At 33.4% G+C, this 19,113-nt stretch overlaps 2 protein-coding genes and 1 long non-coding RNA gene across 3 annotated transcripts; 1 reads left to right on the top strand and 2 right to left on the bottom strand.

The window, feature by feature from the left end:
* Positions 1-7,178: 7,178 nt before the first annotated feature.
* LOC110011605 (uncharacterized) lies at positions 7,179-9,540 on the top strand. Its single transcript, XM_020692085.2, has 4 exons — positions 7,179-7,398; positions 8,246-8,382; positions 8,453-8,550; positions 9,291-9,540. The coding sequence occupies exons 1-4, from the start codon at positions 7,179-7,181 to the stop codon at positions 9,538-9,540; spliced, it is 705 nt and encodes a 234-aa protein (XP_020547744.2).
* A 2,084-nt stretch (positions 9,541-11,624) lies between these two features.
* LOC105155954 (putative ADP-ribosylation factor GTPase-activating protein AGD8) lies at positions 11,625-15,531 on the bottom strand. Its single transcript, XM_011071943.3, has 7 exons — positions 15,404-15,531; positions 15,150-15,268; positions 14,621-15,074; positions 14,063-14,335; positions 12,634-12,765; positions 12,343-12,438; positions 11,625-12,225 (listed from the first exon to the last, which is right to left on the bottom strand). Exons 1-7 carry the CDS (start codon positions 15,470-15,472, stop codon positions 12,118-12,120), a joined length of 1,251 nt encoding a protein of 416 aa, XP_011070245.2. The 5' UTR covers positions 15,473-15,531; the 3' UTR covers positions 11,625-12,117.
* A 1,718-nt stretch (positions 15,532-17,249) lies between these two features.
* On the bottom strand, positions 17,250-18,025 carry LOC148789227 (uncharacterized). The gene is made up of 2 exons (XR_016064115.1): positions 17,858-18,025; positions 17,250-17,677 (listed from the first exon to the last, which is right to left on the bottom strand). It is a non-coding gene; the product is annotated as an uncharacterized LOC148789227 (long non-coding RNA).
* Positions 18,026-19,113: the final 1,088 nt, after the last annotated feature.

The following is a 19,113-nucleotide window of genomic DNA, read 5'->3' as shown; positions in this document are numbered from 1 at the left end:
GAAGGCATACTTAGAAAATCGTAGGTATATAAAGTTGCTTAAAATATACTACTCCTAGAAAAGATAGTTCTATGGGTCCTCTTTTTCAACGTCTATTGCATGAGAGTGATAGTCACTCCAATTACGCCTGTAAATAAGTAAATAATGCTCAGCCCCAACACTAAATTTATTCATTATCGAATACTTCTTGTGTTTGGTTTTGTTTTAAGATCATGTTTGAGATGGATCGAAACATTCTCAATATTTACTTACTATTTTTTATATTTTATTTGTTTGAATTTTTTTGTTTTGGACTTTGTATATAATATATATGTTACCATATTCAGCCCACTGCTTCAATCCGCCCGACTGGCCCACTAAACTGACCCATGATCCGATCCAGATTCTCTCTATTATATACTCTCACCTAAACCCTATTTCCTCATTTCTCTTGAGCGTTGACTGCAATCTTCTCTTCTCTGATTTTCTTGCCCTTCTCCTCACCGAGATTAATGGAGGTTTTCCTTAGCCAATTTCAATGGCTTTTGAAAAGCCATTGTCACCTTTCTTATACACTCCCCCTCTACACCTTTAAAAGGGTGATTCCTCCTTTCGGTTTAATACACTTATTTAACAAACCCTTCTCTCTTTTTTCTCGAACGAGTTCTGTGTGAACTAATACACTTTTGTGGGTTTCTGTGACATAGTTTTCTTGTAAGATCTGAGAGATCAGAACTTTGTGGTGTTGGGTTGAAGGTGGAGCAACCGTGGGTGAAATTGTTCTGTGTGAACGGCCCTTTTCTGTGTTCAGGTTGTTGGATCTGGCTATTCCTGAGCCAACTTCTATAAATCTGTAAATCTTAAGATTTGTTCTTTCATTATTCATTATTATTCTTTATATTTGTAATATTGGTTTGTATATTTTAAGGAGTTTCGTACTCCACATTATTGTAATAGTTGATTAGGGTTCTTGAGGTTGCCACTCTACATACATATATATAAGTATATAATATAAAAGAAAACATAATTTGACAATAAACATTGATTTTTGTCTCCTAAAATACAATATTAAACATACAACACTTATATATATACATATATATAAATATGTACAGAAGAAACATGATTTGACAATGAATAGTGACTTTTGTCTCCCAAAGCACAATATCAAATATACAACACTTATTTTAGCCCTAACACCTCCATGGATATCAAGCAGAAATTTTCTAAGACGGCTGAACATACGAAATGAGGACAGACATGACGTGTATCACCATTTGCCAGCAGCAACTGGGCAGTCAAAGAAAGAAGTTTTCTCTTCCATTAGCGATAGAGTTTGGAGACGGATTCAAGGACGGCATGAGAAGAGCTTATCTCAGGCTGGTAGAGAAGTGCTTATCAAGGTTGTTATTCAAGCTATCCCAGCATATACTATGTCTTGCTTCCGCTTGCCGGATTCATTGTTGCATGAAATGGAAATGATGGCTGCAAACTTTTGGTGGAACAAGGAGTCAAAAAAGATATATATGGTTGTCTTGTCCAAAACTATGCAGAGGAAAGTGGGGGCGTCAGTTTCAGAATCTCAAATGCTTCAATATTGTCATGCTTTCTAAACAACTTTGGCGACTTGTCATCCGTCCACACAGCTTATTGGGACAGGTACTTAAGGCACGATATTACGATTAGGGAAAATTATTCTTTTAGTGCGCTAAGTATGTCTAATTTTAATTTTAGTTCGATAATTATATCTATTTTTGTTTAGATCCAGTAACTTATGAAATTGCTTACTTTTAGTCCTATGGCAGATTTTCGGACAATTTTATCCCTATAAGTGCATATGGACTAAAACTGCCTTTCAAAAGTTGCATAGGGGTAAAATTGTCCGAAAATCTGTCAGATGACTAAAAGTAAGCAATTTCATAAATTACTGGATTTAAACAAAAATGGACATAGTTACCAGATTAAAATTAAAATTAGGCATACTTAGCGTACTAAAATAGTACTTTTCCCTTACGATTATGGAGGTGCAAGTGGGCTACTGACCATCTTATACCTATCGCAGTCTACTTGAGGGCATGGTCCTCTTCTGGGCAGCCATTTGATGGAGAGTGGGTTCAGGCACTAGCATTTGGATTTAGGGGGTAGATGAATTCCACAAGAGAATACTTTTTCACACTTATTACTCCTAAACCACATTCAATTGAGATTTCAACTATAGTGGATCTTATTGATGATACAACAGGGAATGAAATCGTACACTGATTTCGGACACTTTTTTGGAGATGGATAGTCAAGCTATTCTTAAAATACCCCTTGGCGAAAGCTTAGCAGCAGACATTCTTGTACTGGTATTTTTGACGTGAAGAGTGTGTATCACTTGGCATGCATTAACCAGAGAAGATGAGGGCCGATCTAGTGCTTTCACGGGATGGCACCCAGCAGATGTGGAAGGAGATTTGGAAAGCCAAAGTTGCCCCAAGATACAAGTTTTTGTTTTGTAAAGCATGCTGCAATGCTATCCCGACTGCATGCTTGGCTCTCATATTCGTTATGGTTGCTTTGCTTGTCGTGTGAGGACGATGTATTGCATGTTTTATTATCCTGTCCTTACGCCCGTATGTGCTAGTGCTTTCTTGGAATTAGATGGTCTCACATTGCTACTGATCATGGAAATGCTTTAGAGTAGTTTATGGATGTGAATCCTAAGTTACCTACGGAAGATCTTGCTCTATTTATGATTATTTGTTGGTCGCTTTGGTGGAATCGAAACAACAAGCTGCATTAAAATACCTTGCTTGAACCAGATTGATTAATTCTTTTCGGACGCAATTACCATCAATCCTAGCTATCTCTAGGATTCAACTGTTGTTGTTCCTCATGCTACAACGTCTTGGCCGTCTCGATGTTCATGCCCTCCCTACGGCACTGTGAAAATAAATTTTGATGGTGCTTTGTTCAATAATAGCTCAGAAGTTGGTATCGGAGTTTCAATTCAAAATTTTAGGGAATTTTTCATTCACCCCTCTTGAAAGAAAAAACCACTACATAATGGTTCTTGCCTTGTTGGAACACTGTAAGAACCCATAAAAAAGCCAAGGATAAGTCAACAACCAAATTATATCACAAAAACAAAAACACAAATTCGCTAAATGATCATAAGAAATGCAGTAAACAGCAAATTCATGAAACACCTGTTCCAGTAAAATGTCATAAAAATAAAAGAAAAATGCACACGAAAAAGGCCGAAAAAACATTTTGAAGGAACTTGGAAATTCACACATGCACAAAAAAAAAAAAGGAAAAAAAAAACCCACAACATTCTCGGAAAAAATCCAAACCTCAAGTGAAAAAATGTGACAGTTAAATTATGTTAGCAAGGATGAAAAAGGAAACCATAAGAGTGTAGTGATTTCGTACAATTTTTCCAAGATTTTTGCCACAAACCTTACATTCGTTGCAAAATTCATAGCAAATGTAACGTCTCAATATTTAATGCCTCCGACCATTGTGTACGGATTGCAACGAGTTTTTGGACAGTGGCAAATTTGTAGGCAACTTTGCCACGGATTCATTTCAAGACAAAATGTTTTGCCAAACTCATCTCTTCATTTTACAACGAAAATTGTCAAGAAAGTCGTGGCAAAAATCGTTGTTATATTATTTGAAAAATTATATAATTTCAAATCGTGGCAAAATCCGTTGCAAAAAGTTTTGTCCATTGTTTTTTCATTACAAATCATTTGGAACGGATTAAATTTGAAAATATCTTTCGAATTTTGCCACAAACTTGAACTGTTGCGAAATTCTTTGCGAAGTAGCAAAAAAGTGATCCCGGCAATGTTTTGCCCGACTTGCCACGAAAATGAGTATCCCAAAGTTGACAAATTTTTACAATGAATTTAATGTGGCAAAAGTTTATCCTTGTTTTACATGCAATTTGCCACAAAAATCCAATTTTTTTAAATTCATAGAAAAATTGTAGCAAAATTCGTTGCAAATTTGCCTCGAAAAATTCCGTGGCAAAGATTGTGGCAAGGATCTTTTATTTTTTGTAGTGATAATATAATATTAATTAATTTGAGTTATTATTTTATTTGAAAATATTTTAATAAATATTTACCACAAATTATAATAAATAGAGCTTAATTGTTTTAAAAAATAAAAGATATAAAAATTTTATTTTTGTATAAATAATTAAAATTGAATTCTAAATTATAATTTTGAAATAATTTTTTAATACTTTTTTTAATTATTTTTGACTTTTTTTTAAAGAAAAAAAAACTTCTTATGATTTTTATGTTTTTTCCATCTCCTCTTCATTTCTTCCCTCTTCTATTTTCTCTTTTTTCACGAGCCAGTCACCCCCTTTCGTACTTGGGGTGATAACTACGGCAAAAGTTATAGGTCAAATAGCATAAAAACTCTCTATGTTTTCAAAATTTAGATGAAATTCTCCTTTATTTTAAAGATAAGCTAAAAATCCCCTTTGTTTCATTCAACGTAACTCAATCACCTCTATCCGTTCGATGTAACTAACAGTATTAATTTTTTAATAAAATGACCGCTATGCGCTTATATATTATATATTATTCTTTATTTTGATTATCATTGAATTTTTATTAATTATATGGGAGCTGTCAGATCTAACCAATTAATCTTAATCGTTAAAACTTTAATTAATAAAAAATTCAAGAGTTTTGATTTAATTAATTTTAAATATATATTATAAAAATAAAATTATTATTTTAAAAAATAAATTAGACAAAATTAACTTCCCACCACCTCCAACCCCCTTCTCCTCGCCGTCCTCCCTTCCCCCATCTCACCCACCGACCCCCCTCCGCACCTCTTGTCGCTCTTCACAGTCGCCCCCCACAGAAGGGTCATCATCGCCCAGAACAGTACAATTTGGGGGGGACGACAATGATTTTTTTTAATTTCTTTTAATTTTTAAATTTTGGATTTAAAAATGATTAAAATTTTAAATTAAAGGAAAGTATCAAATTTTCACTTTCAATAATTATAACATGAATTTAAATTTAAACATAATTTATTTAATATTTTTAATCAAATAATAATTTAAATTAGTTAATAATATATAATTTGTATAATTAATTGAAATTCATATTTGTTAAGATATTTAAATTTGAAAAATGAACTTAGTATATTAAATTGTGTTGTGATATTATTTTAATTTTTAAATTTAAATTATATAATTTTAAAAAATTATGTACTTTTGTATATTTACAAATACAAATATTTAAAAAAAATTATTTAATTTATTAGAGAGATGAAAAAATATATAAAAAAACACTCAAAACAAGCTATAAACAACTCAAAAATGTCCAAGACTAATATCATAAAAAGACATTTTAATCAAAAAAATCTTCCAAGGATACGCAAATACTCCCCAAATTACACCACTCCCGCATTTCCTACACTTTTCATTAGTTTCTAACCAAAGAAGAGTTTGCACTAATTTTTACAAAACACATGCATAATATTTGGATTCGTTTTCTGAGTGTTTTGTTGTATTTTATGGAGATAGAGATAGAAAAATAAAGATAAATAAGTGTGTGTGAGAGATAGTATGTATGTTTGGATTTGTTTTTGGAGATAATTTAAAATAAGTATTGTATGTTTAATGTTGTGTTTTTTGAGACAGAAATTACTATTTATAGTCAAATCATAGTCAAAATCATGTCTTTTTTAATATATTTATCTATATGTATGTGTATATATATGTATGTATTTATGCTAAAACAGTTTAAAACACCTAGATAAGGTATTTTTGAATGATGACAAACATTAAGTATGTTTTGATTCGTTTCGAAAATAACTTGAAAATGAAAACAAACATAGTGATGAAATTTTTGTTTATTTTAAAAACAAAAAGAGATTTTCAACTTTTTCGAACACCGACCATATATTCCTTATAGGGCAGTAGCCAGTAGGAAAGTTGCCCCTTTTCCGTGGGCAACAACTCCCTCAGCCCCATATTTTGGGCGGGGCGCCCAAATACGGTGGCAACGCACCACCTATATATATATATATATATATTTTAAATATATAATGGTATACAAAAACCTCAAATTTATTATATTATATTTTATTTTCTATATTATATATAAATAGAAAAATATAATATAATACATGTATACATGTAATTATGAAATTATGTGCAATTTACATGTCATTTTTTCCTCTGAGGTGGCCATTGGCCAGAGGCTGTTAATTTTGCCATTATTATTATTTTTTTTAAATTAGGACCATTTTTGTATTAAAAAGTTGTTTAATGCGATTATTTAAATTATTGCTAACTATTGCATATAGAATGGTTCAAAGTGATACCATGTCTGTTTAATTAGACTAAAAAGACATTTTCTTCTCAAGGTGTTAAATGTTTAGAAGGTATTTAATAGGAAAAAGAAATGCAATTTATTGAGAAAGGAGCAAAAAATTCCTTTAAAAAAAATAACAAATTACCCCCTGTGTTTTAGAAAATAAAGCAAATTAGCCTTATATATAAATAGAGAGTTTTGTTAATTCTTTTTTTACAAGGTCTTTTATTACTCATTTTAAATACCAAGATGGATAAATTGCATTTTAATCCGTATTTAATATATATAGATATACATATATGTACTGCACGGCCAGAGTATAAATTGTATTTAAACCGGTAAAAAGATTATCTGATTTCAATTCTATTAAAAATAGCTAAATCCATGGAAAAGTGAACGAATATGTAATATGTTATATACATTTAGGACTGATCATTATTCTTTAATTTTAAATTATATCAAACATTATTAGTTTAGTTTAATCAATTTAGATTTAAAACTACAATACTACCAAATAATCAAAATGAAACCTCTAATATATATATATATATATATATATATATATATATTACACATAGAGCATCTTTTGTTCTCAGAAAACCATGCTGTTTTCTTGGCATTGTCCTAACTTTTCTCAAGACATAGTTCTATGTTCCTATGTTACTATGTAGGAGGTTTCTATGACTGTTGCTAGCTTCATAGAGATGCCAAGAACATTCCTTTCATCAGCTTGTCATTTCCTCTCTTAATTCATCCTACATAAGTAGTTCAATCCAAGAATCAAATCCCTTCCCCCTCTCTTTCCATCCCTGCACACACTACTCATTAGTTGTTACAATTCATGTTAAGGTTGCAATGATGCCACGTTGCTTCCCAATCAACAAAACCACACTCGCAGAAGGTGTTGTGTTAGAAGAGTCCCCCGGGTCGATGGATGATCCTAAGCGTGTACTCGTAGTCATGGATGCCCTAAAGGAGTTCTCGGTTGAACTACTCGAATGGGTTCTCAAGAATTTCTCTTTCGGAGTCTCTTCCAGTATTACTTTACTCGGCGTCATGCCATGGCTCAACATTCCTTGTAAGTTTTCTTCATATTTACGAAAAATTTCAGTTCTAGTCCTGTAAGTATAGGACTACAATTTTAGTCCTCTACGAACCCATTTTTTGCAATTTTAGGTTGTAATTAGTTTAAAAATTCTGCATATTGAGGATAAAAATCGATGGAAGTAGCTAAATTTGGCAAGAAAAGTGCATGTGGGATTACGTACATCTTTCCTGCCATATTAGCTAATTCAAGCTATTCCTGTCCTCAATTCGTGAAATTTTTAAAATTAGAGGACAAAATTGTCAAACTAGATTTAGATAGTATAGGTAAAATTACATTTGTAGTCATGTAACTTTTAAGTTGTTAGCACTTTTAATCTTGTAACTTACTCCATTCACACATTTAATCTTTTTTTTCTTTTTACGAATTTAGTCCTGAATTAAATATCGCATTTGGTCGTTTTTTGACAAATTTAATCATGCGTTGACAATTTTGATCCCGTTCAGACCGTAATAGATCTTATTTTTTATCCCGTAACTATGAGTCACTAGGACCAAAATTGTCAGTACATGACTAAATTTGTCAAATAAGGACCAAATGTGATATGTTATCAGGACTAAATCCGTCAAAAAAAGGGACTAAATGTGCAAATGAAGTAAGTTGCAGGACCAAAAGTACTAATGACCTAAAATTACCGGACCAAAAATATAATTTTACCTACAGTAAAAAAATTGCCACCCTTCATACTTGCAACACTAAAATTGTACTTTCTCGTTGTATATTTAACACGCGCGGATCGTAACTCATGTACCAAGAGGGTTTGGACTGACATATATATACATATATCACCAAATGAACAAACTAACTTTTGTGTGCACAGTATCTGCAAAGACTTGGTCAGACATTTGGAGTATGAATCTGGAGGATCTGTCCACCTTCCTAGAGAAGAATGAGTTCAAGAATGACCCTAAATATCAAAAAGTTCAACGCCTTGTTGAGCTTTGCCAACAATATGGGGTACGTAGGGTACATTATATATTCACAACTCTCTCTCAACCTCTGCATCATGAGCATATCAACTTTTCAGGTCGTCCCAGAGATCAAAACTGAAATGGGGCATCCATTGCGACTGCTTGTTGTGGAACAAATCAGCAGCCTTCATGCTACCCTAGTAGTATTTGATAGGTACATCACAACACATGATACAACAAATTCAGATTGTGAGCCGTTCGATTATATATATACATATATATATATGTGTTCTTCTCACTCTATCCCTATTTAATTCATATACATAATTAATACAGTTCCATGGTATCAAGACTGTTAGACTGGGCATACAAGTTGGGAAAAATGTATTAATTGTTGTTGGGTAGGTCCATTTTGATTTTAAGTTTGATAATAATTCACAAAAAACTAAAATTACGTTTTTCTTTGTAACTTTAGGTTATTAGTACTTTTGGTCTTGCGGCGTATTCCAATTACACATTTGGTCTTTTTCTTTTAATACGAATTTAGTCCTGAACATCTCATATTTAATTGTTCCTTTTTTTGGCAAACTTAGTCTTATATTGACAATTTTTGTCTTAACAACTCATAGTTACAGGACAAAAAATGAGATCTATTACAGTGTGAAGGGGACCAAAATTATCAGGACTAAATTTGCACAAACGTGAGATGATCAGGACTAATTCGTCAAAAGAAGCGCTAACTGTATAAATTGAGTAAATTATATGATCAGAAATGCTAACGACCTAAAATTAGATGACAAAAAATGTAATTTTGCCTTTAAAAATAATTTATTCCAATTTCTTGGAGGACAAATTAAAGGCAAACATACGTACTTGACATGTTTTTTATAGGACGTAAACTGCAGCTTTTGGGTGCGTAGAAGTTATGATTGTAACATTTTTAGGGGTTAGCAGGCACCATGATAGGAAGCACATAGAGTACTACGCCGAGAAGATCCCATGCAACATGCTGGTGGTGAATGACAACGGAGAAGTCGATCTGATCAAGAAACGAAAATCTAGCAGTAGTGCAGTAGATGAGACAGCAGGTGCGGAGTCCCCAGCATCCATGGAACCTCGCCCCAAGTTACCAATTTCGGAACAGCTGAAGAAACGTCTCATGCCAAAATCTTGGGGACAATATGACAGAGATATCAACTGCTGAAGCAGCAGAGAGTTATGTACTTGACATATACATATAATGTCTGTTTCTATGCAGCATTAGAGAGAAAGAAAGCAGATTGTTGAATTTCCACCTTACTCTTATTACATAGATGTCTGATCAATAATAAAGATAGTGATGGTCTTGTTTCCCTTATTTTCTGTAATCATGGAATGAAACAACTATCATTAATCTAATTATATATATAATTGTATTATTGGTTTTGCAAAAATGAATTGCTTACTGATTACGTTAAATGGCGGTTTAACGTCACAACATACGTCCACAAACCAATTAGATAACTCATATAGTTGGATTGTGCATTAGCTAACAGCTATGAGACAAATTTATGAGGATTGGTCTTAAACGTTCCAAGTAGAGGACATCGAGACTTATAAAGACTTGCACAAAGTATTGCATTAATTGAATGAGTCCAATGTTTTATTGGTGATAAACATAGGTTCTCTATGCAATTATAGTGGGTTAGTTGACAAGGTTGTCAGTTCACTGAACTAACTCGAGTGAATTGTTATATGAAAGCTTCGAGGCTTGATCGGTATGATTGGAATTTTCAATTTCTATAGTATGGGATTAGTCATTGGCTTGAAAAATCATACCAGTCGCTTGCATATGAAGTTTGTATTTTGGACCTAGCGAGAGATGACCAAGTCTTAGATGTGGTCATTATAAACCTTATCAAGTGCAATCGGAGTATATTGTGAGGACGGTTGATTTCAAGAGGAAATATATCCCCTATCAGTATTTTACAGAATGTCTCCTATGTGCTTTAAAATAGTTCAGACTCTTTAAATATTTGACCAAAGCGATTGATCGAGTAGGGAAGTTTCGAAGGTCAGTCGATAGAGCAAACACATCTCGAGTGTGAAGTATAGTTGGCTAGTCAAGGATGAAAATAGACACCTAATTTCATGCCCTAGACCAAGGTCGAGAGACAGTCGACGAAGGACAATATCTATATGGAACTTGGAACCTAAAATGTTCACCACCAACATTCACCTAGTCTCTAGTGTCATAAACCATTCCTAGACGGCCATCCATGATGACGGGCGTTTCTGATTAATGGTTAATCAAAAGTAATTTAATTTAATTTAATTAATTTAATTGGACACAAGTTTAAGTCTAACTTAGAGTGAAATTAAAGAGTCACACACAAATCACTATAAAACTGATAGAACTAATTTGAAATTAATTTGGAAAGAAATTAACAAATTTTTAAGATTAAATTAATTCAATGAGAACATAAATAATTGGATCATTTATTGAAAAGTCCATTTGATAGATGACCCAAGAATTAATTAATTGAAAATAATTATATTTTGGACCTAACACCTTTAATTAAATTAATTGAATTGATTTATATATTTTGGTTTGATTAATTGATTGGATCAATTAATTAGCATTTGAATTTATGTTTGTTTAATTGAATTAAATAAACTAGGGTAAATTGAATAATACCCTCCTGTATTTTGGTGAAATAGCGAGAAATCCCTCTTTACAATTTTATAGGCAAAAAACTTCATGTGTTTTATAAAATACAACCCCCCCCCCAACTGTGTTAGAAACTAACGGAGAGTGTCTGATACTCATCTATTGTGCAAGCGAGCTTCATCTTTTGGCCTTTTGGGGGGTTACTTTAAGTGTATAATGTCCATTTTGCCCGATCACATTTAAATATATTTTAAATTATTTTATTTATATTATTATTTTATTAATATATTTGATTAATTTAAATTATTTATTAAGTTCAAGTATATTAAAATAAATTATATATTTAGAATTATATTAATTTAAACATAAAAATATCTAAAAAGTGTATAATAAAAAATATAAAAGTGTATGTATAGGTAAATATAAATAAAAAAATGTATAAACCTATGGATGAAATGTCCTTCAACAACACTACTTTAAGGATGAAATTGGATACACATTAGAACAACATATGGGCTATTCTCTAAACATCACAAGCCAGTTAATGTAATAGCCAACAGTGCACTTTTGAAACCTAAACCCTATTGTTGGTATACCATGTAACTACTTAAAATTTATGAAAAAAAATAAAAACTTCATTGTTATCAAATAAAATGATCTGAAATATCAAGACAACAAAAGCCTATTGCTTTTATCAACAACAAATTTACACCTATAACGAAGCGGGAAAAACTTTGTATTAAAATTATCGCTAAACGCCTAACTACTGATGAATAATTTCAGCAGCAAGCAAGAAAAACAATACAAGTAATGATGCAGGCAAACGTCCCACAATGGTTGTAAATGAGGAGTTTGAATGGCTTATAAGTCCCAAGACAACCTCTCCCTAGTGAGGCGCCATTTCAGGATAAAACCGTGAAGCTCACACGAAGCCCAGAGCAGACAATATTACTTCGTGCAACGGGATACCAATGGAATCGCAAACCGCATCAACAGGCATAACTTAGACCTAGGATTTCCATATCTTATTTCATTTTGAAACGCTTTATAGAAACTCTTCTTACACAAACTACATTTAGTAGTTGCGAAATACGCAACATAGTTGTCTTCCTTAGGATATAGTGGCATTTATCAAAGCATTCTATCCTGAAGATCTGTTAATATTGTTGATGCCAACGAACCTATCTTCTTCCCAGTTTCACCAGCGATGTTCTTGAGAGACGAAATATCTTGTTGTGCCTAACACCAAAACACAAGTGGGAAATAAAACGAGAAAAAAAACTCGTAAGATCATAGAACGGAAAGAATAGCTAATATGATCGATACTTTCAGAGGAAACTATTTGTTGGTTGTTACCTGGAAAGACAACCGATTAATAATATCACTTGCAGTAAGGTCATTAGAACTCGAGTCATGACCAAAGAGTTCGGCACTAGAGATTGCCAATGAATCCTACAACACGTGGGAATAAACGACACAAATTATATACGTTTTGAACAATTAAGTATCGACTAAGTTGCATCATATTGAGTAATTTAGAAAAGAAATACTCAAAATTACTTGGCAAAATAAAAATGAAAATACCAAAAACAAATGAAATGAAGGGAATATAGGAAATAAGATGAATGATAGGATATTGATACATACTGAGAACTTTTGCAGGGAAACGGATGCTTCCAAATCATTAGCATTATTATTTTCACCACCACCAAAGAATTGGGCTGATGATATAGATTTTGCATTGCAGAACTTCTTCCTAGCTTCGTCAGTCTCCATTTCCTGATGATCATGAATGTGAATGAATTATACTTGAAATATTTCATGCATAAATAACATCCACTCATGTAAAAAAGATACAGAAAACACAGGAAGTAGGCAAAATGTGAGCATAGAAAAACATGCTTAGCAAATAAACCAACACGTGAACAAGATATAAAATTAACATAAAAGGCAAAATGAATCCCATGGCTAATTACACTTAGGCCTTCTTGAAAAATGTTGAATTACACCTTCCCCAAAAAAGTTTTAAAATTACACTTACATCTTTCTGAAAATTCACTATTTACACCTGATCCTCTTTCATTAGAGTTTGGACGAAAAATATTGACGTCGGCAAAAATAATTACATAAATTTTTAATTTTACCCCTTATTTAACATTTTCATGTAATAATTTTGTACTTATAAGGAAAAAAATATAATAATGTAATCATCAGTCCATATATATATTATATTTAGCGAAAAATATAATTTTGGTCCACTAACTTGGAGATGATGACACTTTTGATCCAAGTCCATTCCAAAATAGCATTTCAGGATAATATTTTGTAAAAAATGACAATTAATGTCCAAATTGCCCTAATTTCACCGAAATCCCCCACCCCCAGCATGTGACTCCAAAGAATTCGAGTTTTTTTTATTTTTCCGGCCAAATTAGCCTATGTGGCAACTAATTTTCGAACAAAGGTGAAGTGGCAAGGTGACTTGTAAAAATAAAACGCGTCACCTTGCCACTTCAACTAGCAGGCCAAGTCAGCATATTTTTTTTTTTTGGGTGGGGGGGGGGAATTGCACCCAAGCGTCTCTCCTCTATAATTATGCCGAAAGTTGTTGAAGGACCCTAATTTCTTTAGCCAAAAGAAGATGGGTGAAAGGGGTGGAGATTGGAATTAGAAGGTGAAATTGGCCAAGGTATTGAGATGTCCACTGTCACTGGCTATGTTGAATGCTATTGTGGAAAGAGAGCATTGTTGCACACTTCATGGACTGAAGAGAACTCACTGCACTTCACAAAAACATTAAACGAGAGGCACAATTAAAAATTTGTGTAATGTATTTTTGTTAAAATTAGCATTTTTCATTCAAACCCTAACGAAAAGGTGTCCAGGTGTAAAGGATGAATTTTCAGAGAGAGTGCAAGTAATTTCTCATTTTCAGAGAGGGTCTAAGTATAATTCAACCTTAATTATATCAAAAGCCATTAACAAAAGTAACAACATGTTTTTGGTAACATTAAGAGAAGATTATCAATAAGCTTTTGGTCTAAAATTTGGATAGTCACCGAGGAACTTCTCTCACCTGGACTTTTGATAAGTTTGAGCTATTCTTCTTGGGGAAGCCACCATCCATTCCATAGTCAGCAAAAAAGTTGGACGCTTTCGGTGGCGAGACATGGCTAATAGCATAAGCTCCTCTTGAATTCACGTCGGTAGGCTGCGCATTATCTGCATACTCGAATCGAGATATAGATAATGAACCTGCAGCCAGAGGGGTGCTGCTATTTGAAATGTTTGTTGATGAAACTTCGACAGGTGTTTCTTCAGGCTTTTGGTCATAAAGACTTTCATTATGCTGCAATGCACGAAACCCTTTTAACTATTCAATACATAGCCCCATCATCAACAAGAAACAACACAAAATGTAGCACAGGATTTAATGTAATTTACCTCCTATGATATTGTAAATGAGCAAATTACCTCTTATGAAAAAATAATAGCAATTTACTCCCAGATAAATTGCTTCAATTTAGAAAACATAGGGGATAAATTGTTATTTTTTTATAGGGGGTAATTTGTTTATTTGCAATATTACAGGGGGTTGCTTGTATTTTTCCCGTATAATACAAGTTAATTTTACCTTTGTGACAAGCCTTCGAGCGCCTAGTCCCTTTCCCGACTTGCTAGTTTTCTTTGTACACAGAGACTTCTTTCCGACTGTCGTGGAGACATTCTTAGAGGTTCTTGGTGAAGTTGGAAGCTCGAGAGTTTCGATTTTCAACGACACGCTTTCGTTAGGGGTGTCGTTTGAAGAACCTACTTTGGGGTCTTGCTCGGTGTTAATGTTAGGAAAGGTATTGGATCGTACTAATGATTGAGAAGCAGTAGGTGGTGCCGTCTCTTCTACGTTGCTTCTTGCAACTTCTTTTGAGAGTAATTGCTTATACAACTCGGCAGCTCTTGAGGTGTATTTGGCCTCAATCTTGCCTCCGTCGGTCCATCCGTGCTGCTTGAAGAACACTTGAGCACGATTGTTTCCGCCATATGACATCATTTTCAACTGCTCCGGTGTCCATGCATCCAAATTTGTGGACCTGTAGTTCATAATCAGCTTTGTAAAGCTCCAAAATAATGGTTCACAAGGCAAAGATCAAATGTAAGATAATTACCTAACAAAGCTAACATGAACACCAAGGTTTCGATGAACTGCCGAGCAATCAATACACAAGAAAATCCCATATGTCACCGATGCCCAAGTCGGATTCTTTGCGTTACAATCAAAACAGATCTGAAATTAGAGCAAAAGAAAAAAAAAATCACCTTTGATCTAAGTTAGATCTAATAATTTTGAATCAAAAAAATCTCAACATAATTAACAAATCTATCATACAAAATTTAAACACAAACAAAAAATGAACATCACCTTATTTTCAGACTGGGCTTTGAGTTTGCGAAAAACGGCATTTTTGTCTGTGTAATTTTCTAATGCCATGGCTTCAACATCAAATCTTATGTTTTTCCGTGTATATAAATGTGTAACAAATATGCATATGTCAAGTGTGTGCTTTTTAGAGAGAAAGAGGAAACAAAATGAAAATGAAAGAGAGCGAGAAATTCAATGTGAAACCGCTAAATAAATTTGTAGTACTCTATCATCGAAGTTTTATCGAAAAATTATACTTTTGGTTCTATAACTTTAGGTTATTAGCGTTTTTGGTCCTGTAACTTCCCCCATTGACACATTTAGTTCCTCAACATATGATATTTAGTTACTTTCTGACATATTTAGTCATGTCTTGACAACTTTTGTTCTAACGGCCTCCAGTTATAGGACCAAAAATGAGATCGAGTACTGTGTGAAGAAGACCAAGATTATCAATACAGGACTAAATATGTTGAGGACTAAATTCGTCAAAAAAAAAAAAGAACTAAATGTGTAAATGGAGTAAGTTATAGAACTAAAAATGCCAAAGAATTAAAGTTGCATGACCAAAAATATAATTTTGCCGAGTTTCATATAACCTGTACAAAGTACCAAAACTGCCCTTTACCTCATAGATTATTTTAGTTATTGTTAGTTAACAAAAGAAATAAATGTAGGTATAGATATATGTGAAGTTAGTTGAAGAATCACATAAAGCGAAGAGTGGTAGAACTGTAGAGCTATTGGAAATGAACCAATACCCTATTTTTATTTGCAGAAATTATTGTCTTATCCAATAACATCATAAAATTCTACAAAAAATATTTGTTTACAACAAATCAACATTATTTTTTTGGGGCGAAACATCTTAAAATAATTTTTTTTTAATAAATACTTTATTTTTTTAAACCCAACAAAATATAGGTCGTGGTGGGATCTCTCTCGTTTTTTTCTATCTATAATTGAAGAGTATTCCTTTCTTTCGTTTATTTCAAATTATATGCCAAGAATTTTGAGGGTTGGGTGAAATGAGTTAATTCCTCTTCTTTTTCTTTTTTCTTATATCAGTTGGATACTTTAGAGGTTTTCGAGTGGCTGTGAGCCCTCTTGATGGAGAAGTTCTTTAAAAGAATATTTTTTTTGGGAGGCCATAACGATGCAGTAAAGCTGTTATTTTGCGATTAAGATAGCTACATAATTGATGAAGCGATTAATCTATTAAAAATTGGAAAAAGGAAAAGAGGAAGCTCGGGAAAAAGATGAAGAAAGAGGTAAAAAGAAAATGAAAATGGAGGGAAGAGGAGGAAAAAAGAAAAAGGTAAAAGAATTCATTTTTTTCTGATGAAATGAGGAATAGAGGTTTGGTCTTTTTTCTTCACGGTTGCTCCCTTCTTTCTCGGCTTTCACTTTATTTTTTTTTTTAAATCGGTTTGATTTTTCTCAATTTCAGACAACAATAGAGATGTAATTTTATGTCTCAAATTATGGACAAAATGGTAAAATCAAAAAAGAGAAACAATTGAGCTTTGCGAGATAACTAATCTTACCTCCCCAGAGTTGATAATTTATTAAGTGTTTATCATGGGCTAACCGAGCTTGAAGGATTGGATGAGGGCCTACGTCTAGCAAAAGAAATATTGGATATATTGCTGGATTGGGCTAGAATCCAGCAATATCCAGTAATAACTGCAAGAAAATTATGCCCTTATTTTCTATCACATTCTATTATTGTGCGCACTACATTATCTGCAACAAACGCTAGGGAAAGTTGAGACTTCAAGTAGGATGATCAAATGGACTGTAGAACTCAGTGAGTATGACATTTCCTAACAGCCTCAAACAACCATCAAAGTTCAAGCACCAATTGAATTCATGGCTGTGGCAACACCAACTGAAGAAGAAGAGGAACATGGCTACTACATGTGGATAGCTCATCCAGTTATTCTGACAGTGGAGCAGGAGTCGTGCTAACTAGCCGAGAAAGGAATGAGCTGGAGTTTTTCTTGAGATTTGACTTCAATGCCTCAAATAACGAGGCCGAATTTGTTGCGCTGATAGCAGGTATCAAAATGGTTCTTGATGTGGGAGCAAGGGACCTCACTGCTTACTCTAATTCCCAACTGGTAATAAATTAATTGATGTCAGAATGAAGGAGTACTTCCAGGAAGTCAGCAAACTCAAGTGCAGGCGCAAGAGCTTCCAGCTTCATCCAATTCCTCGTACGGAGAACACCAATGCAAACTACCTTACTCGTCTTGCCAACTTGATAGCCAACTACAATAACCATACTATCATTGTAAGAATACTCACTAAAACTCATAATGATATTGATATGAATATCTCGCAGATTAGCACAAATTGGAGGAAATCCTTTCTTCACTACCTAAGGGAAAGCACTTTTCCTGTTGAAGAAAATGAGGCAGCCCGTCTGAAAAGCAGGGCAACCCAATTTACCTTGTTAGGAGGAATAATCTATAAGCGCAATTTCTCTCAGCCTACCTCCTACCTCCAATGCCTGTCTGTAGAGAGAGCATTATCGTGCTATATGAAGTACATCAAAGATCTTGTGGACCTCATATAGTTTGGATTACCCTTATAGGAATGATCCTATGAGCTTGAAATTTTCGCCTACTCTCAAGCAAGAAGCGGTGGATTGGATAAGGAAATGTGAGCAATGTTAGAAGCATACCCCACTCATCCATGTGCTCGCGTAACCCTTCAAAGCACTCTCAGCACTTTGTCCATTCGCCAAGTGGAGAAAGGACATATAGTAGGTCGTTTCCCAATAGCATAAGGACGATGCAAATTTCTACTGATAGTGGTATACTACTTCATAAAGTGGGTGGAGGTTGAGCCCCTTACCAAGATCACAATGAACAAAGTGCTCAAATTTCTTTGGAAAAATATAATTTGAAGGTATGGTTTATCTTGTGAAATTATTTCTAACAATGGTCTTCAGTTTCAGTGCTAGAAAGTTCAGGAACGGTGTGCCGAATTGGGCATCCAACAATGATTTACCTTGGTGGCCTCTCCCCATGCTAACGGGCAAGTGGAGGTCACAAATAGAATATTGGTGCAAGACATCAAAACTAAGCTTGAGCAGGTAGGAAGGCCAAAGGCAATAGGTTGATGCCCTACCGTTGTTTTTATAAAAATAAAATAGATAAGTTAAAAACTTACAACTAATTGGTGTAGTTAATCAGATGGCAAGAAATTAAAGACAACTATATAGATCAATAAAAAATAAAATATCACATAATATTATAAATATCTAATAATTGCAACTTATTCAACCATGTGAGTACACAATTTCATGCTATTGTGAGTTTACATGACCATGTATATACATCAACTTCGAATCATATATGTAATCAACATAAATCGCTATTAATTAGTTTTATAATGCGTTATAAAACTTATCAATAATTTAACGAACGTAATTATTTCTAAGACTTTATCATTTTGTTTGGCTATTGCAGCGCTTTGTTCCTTAGATCTAGTCTATATATTTAATGATTCAGACTTTTCTCAGAGACGATGTCAAATTATAGTACAAAAATGAGATTAATTTTAAATTTTATTAATTGGGGTGAAATTTAGTACCATAACACCATAATATACTACAAACCTTTTATTTTTCCTCCCTCTTTTTCGCTTCTTCCCAATAGAGCTTATATTGCGGTTGGTCATTCATTGTCGTATTAATCGAG

This window comes from Sesamum indicum, linkage group LG2 (assembly GCF_026168435.1).
Source record: "Sesamum indicum cultivar Baizhima isolate 11 linkage group LG2, ASM2616843v1, whole genome shotgun sequence".
Lineage (NCBI taxonomy): Eukaryota > Viridiplantae > Streptophyta > Magnoliopsida > Lamiales > Pedaliaceae > Sesamum > Sesamum indicum.
The sequence above is the reverse complement of the archived record's forward strand: the minus strand, read 5'-3'. Positions and strand labels throughout refer to the sequence as shown.

Excerpts from the sequence above, each read along its gene's own strand:
- LOC110011605 (XM_020692085.2), top strand. The coding sequence starts at position 7,179 with ATGCCACGTTGCTTCCCAATCAACAAAACCACACTCGCAGAAGGTGTT. Across the intron at positions 7,399-8,245 it reads GCCATGGCTCAACATTCCTT|TATCTGCAAAGACTTGGTCA; the intron begins GTAAGTTTTCTT and ends TTGTGTGCACAG. Across the intron at positions 8,551-9,290 it reads ACCCTAGTAGTATTTGATAG|GCACCATGATAGGAAGCACA; the intron begins GTACATCACAAC and ends AGGGGTTAGCAG.
- LOC105155954 (XM_011071943.3), bottom strand. The coding sequence starts at position 15,472 with ATGGCATTAGAAAATTACACAGACAAAAATGCCGTTTTTCGCAAACTC. Across the intron at positions 12,439-12,633 it reads TTTCCCTGCAAAAGTTCTCA|GATTCATTGGCAATCTCTAG; the intron begins GTATGTATCAAT and ends CACGTGTTGTAG. Across the intron at positions 12,226-12,342 it reads TTAATCGGTTGTCTTTCCAG|GCACAACAAGATATTTCGTC; the intron begins GTAACAACCAAC and ends TTTTGGTGTTAG.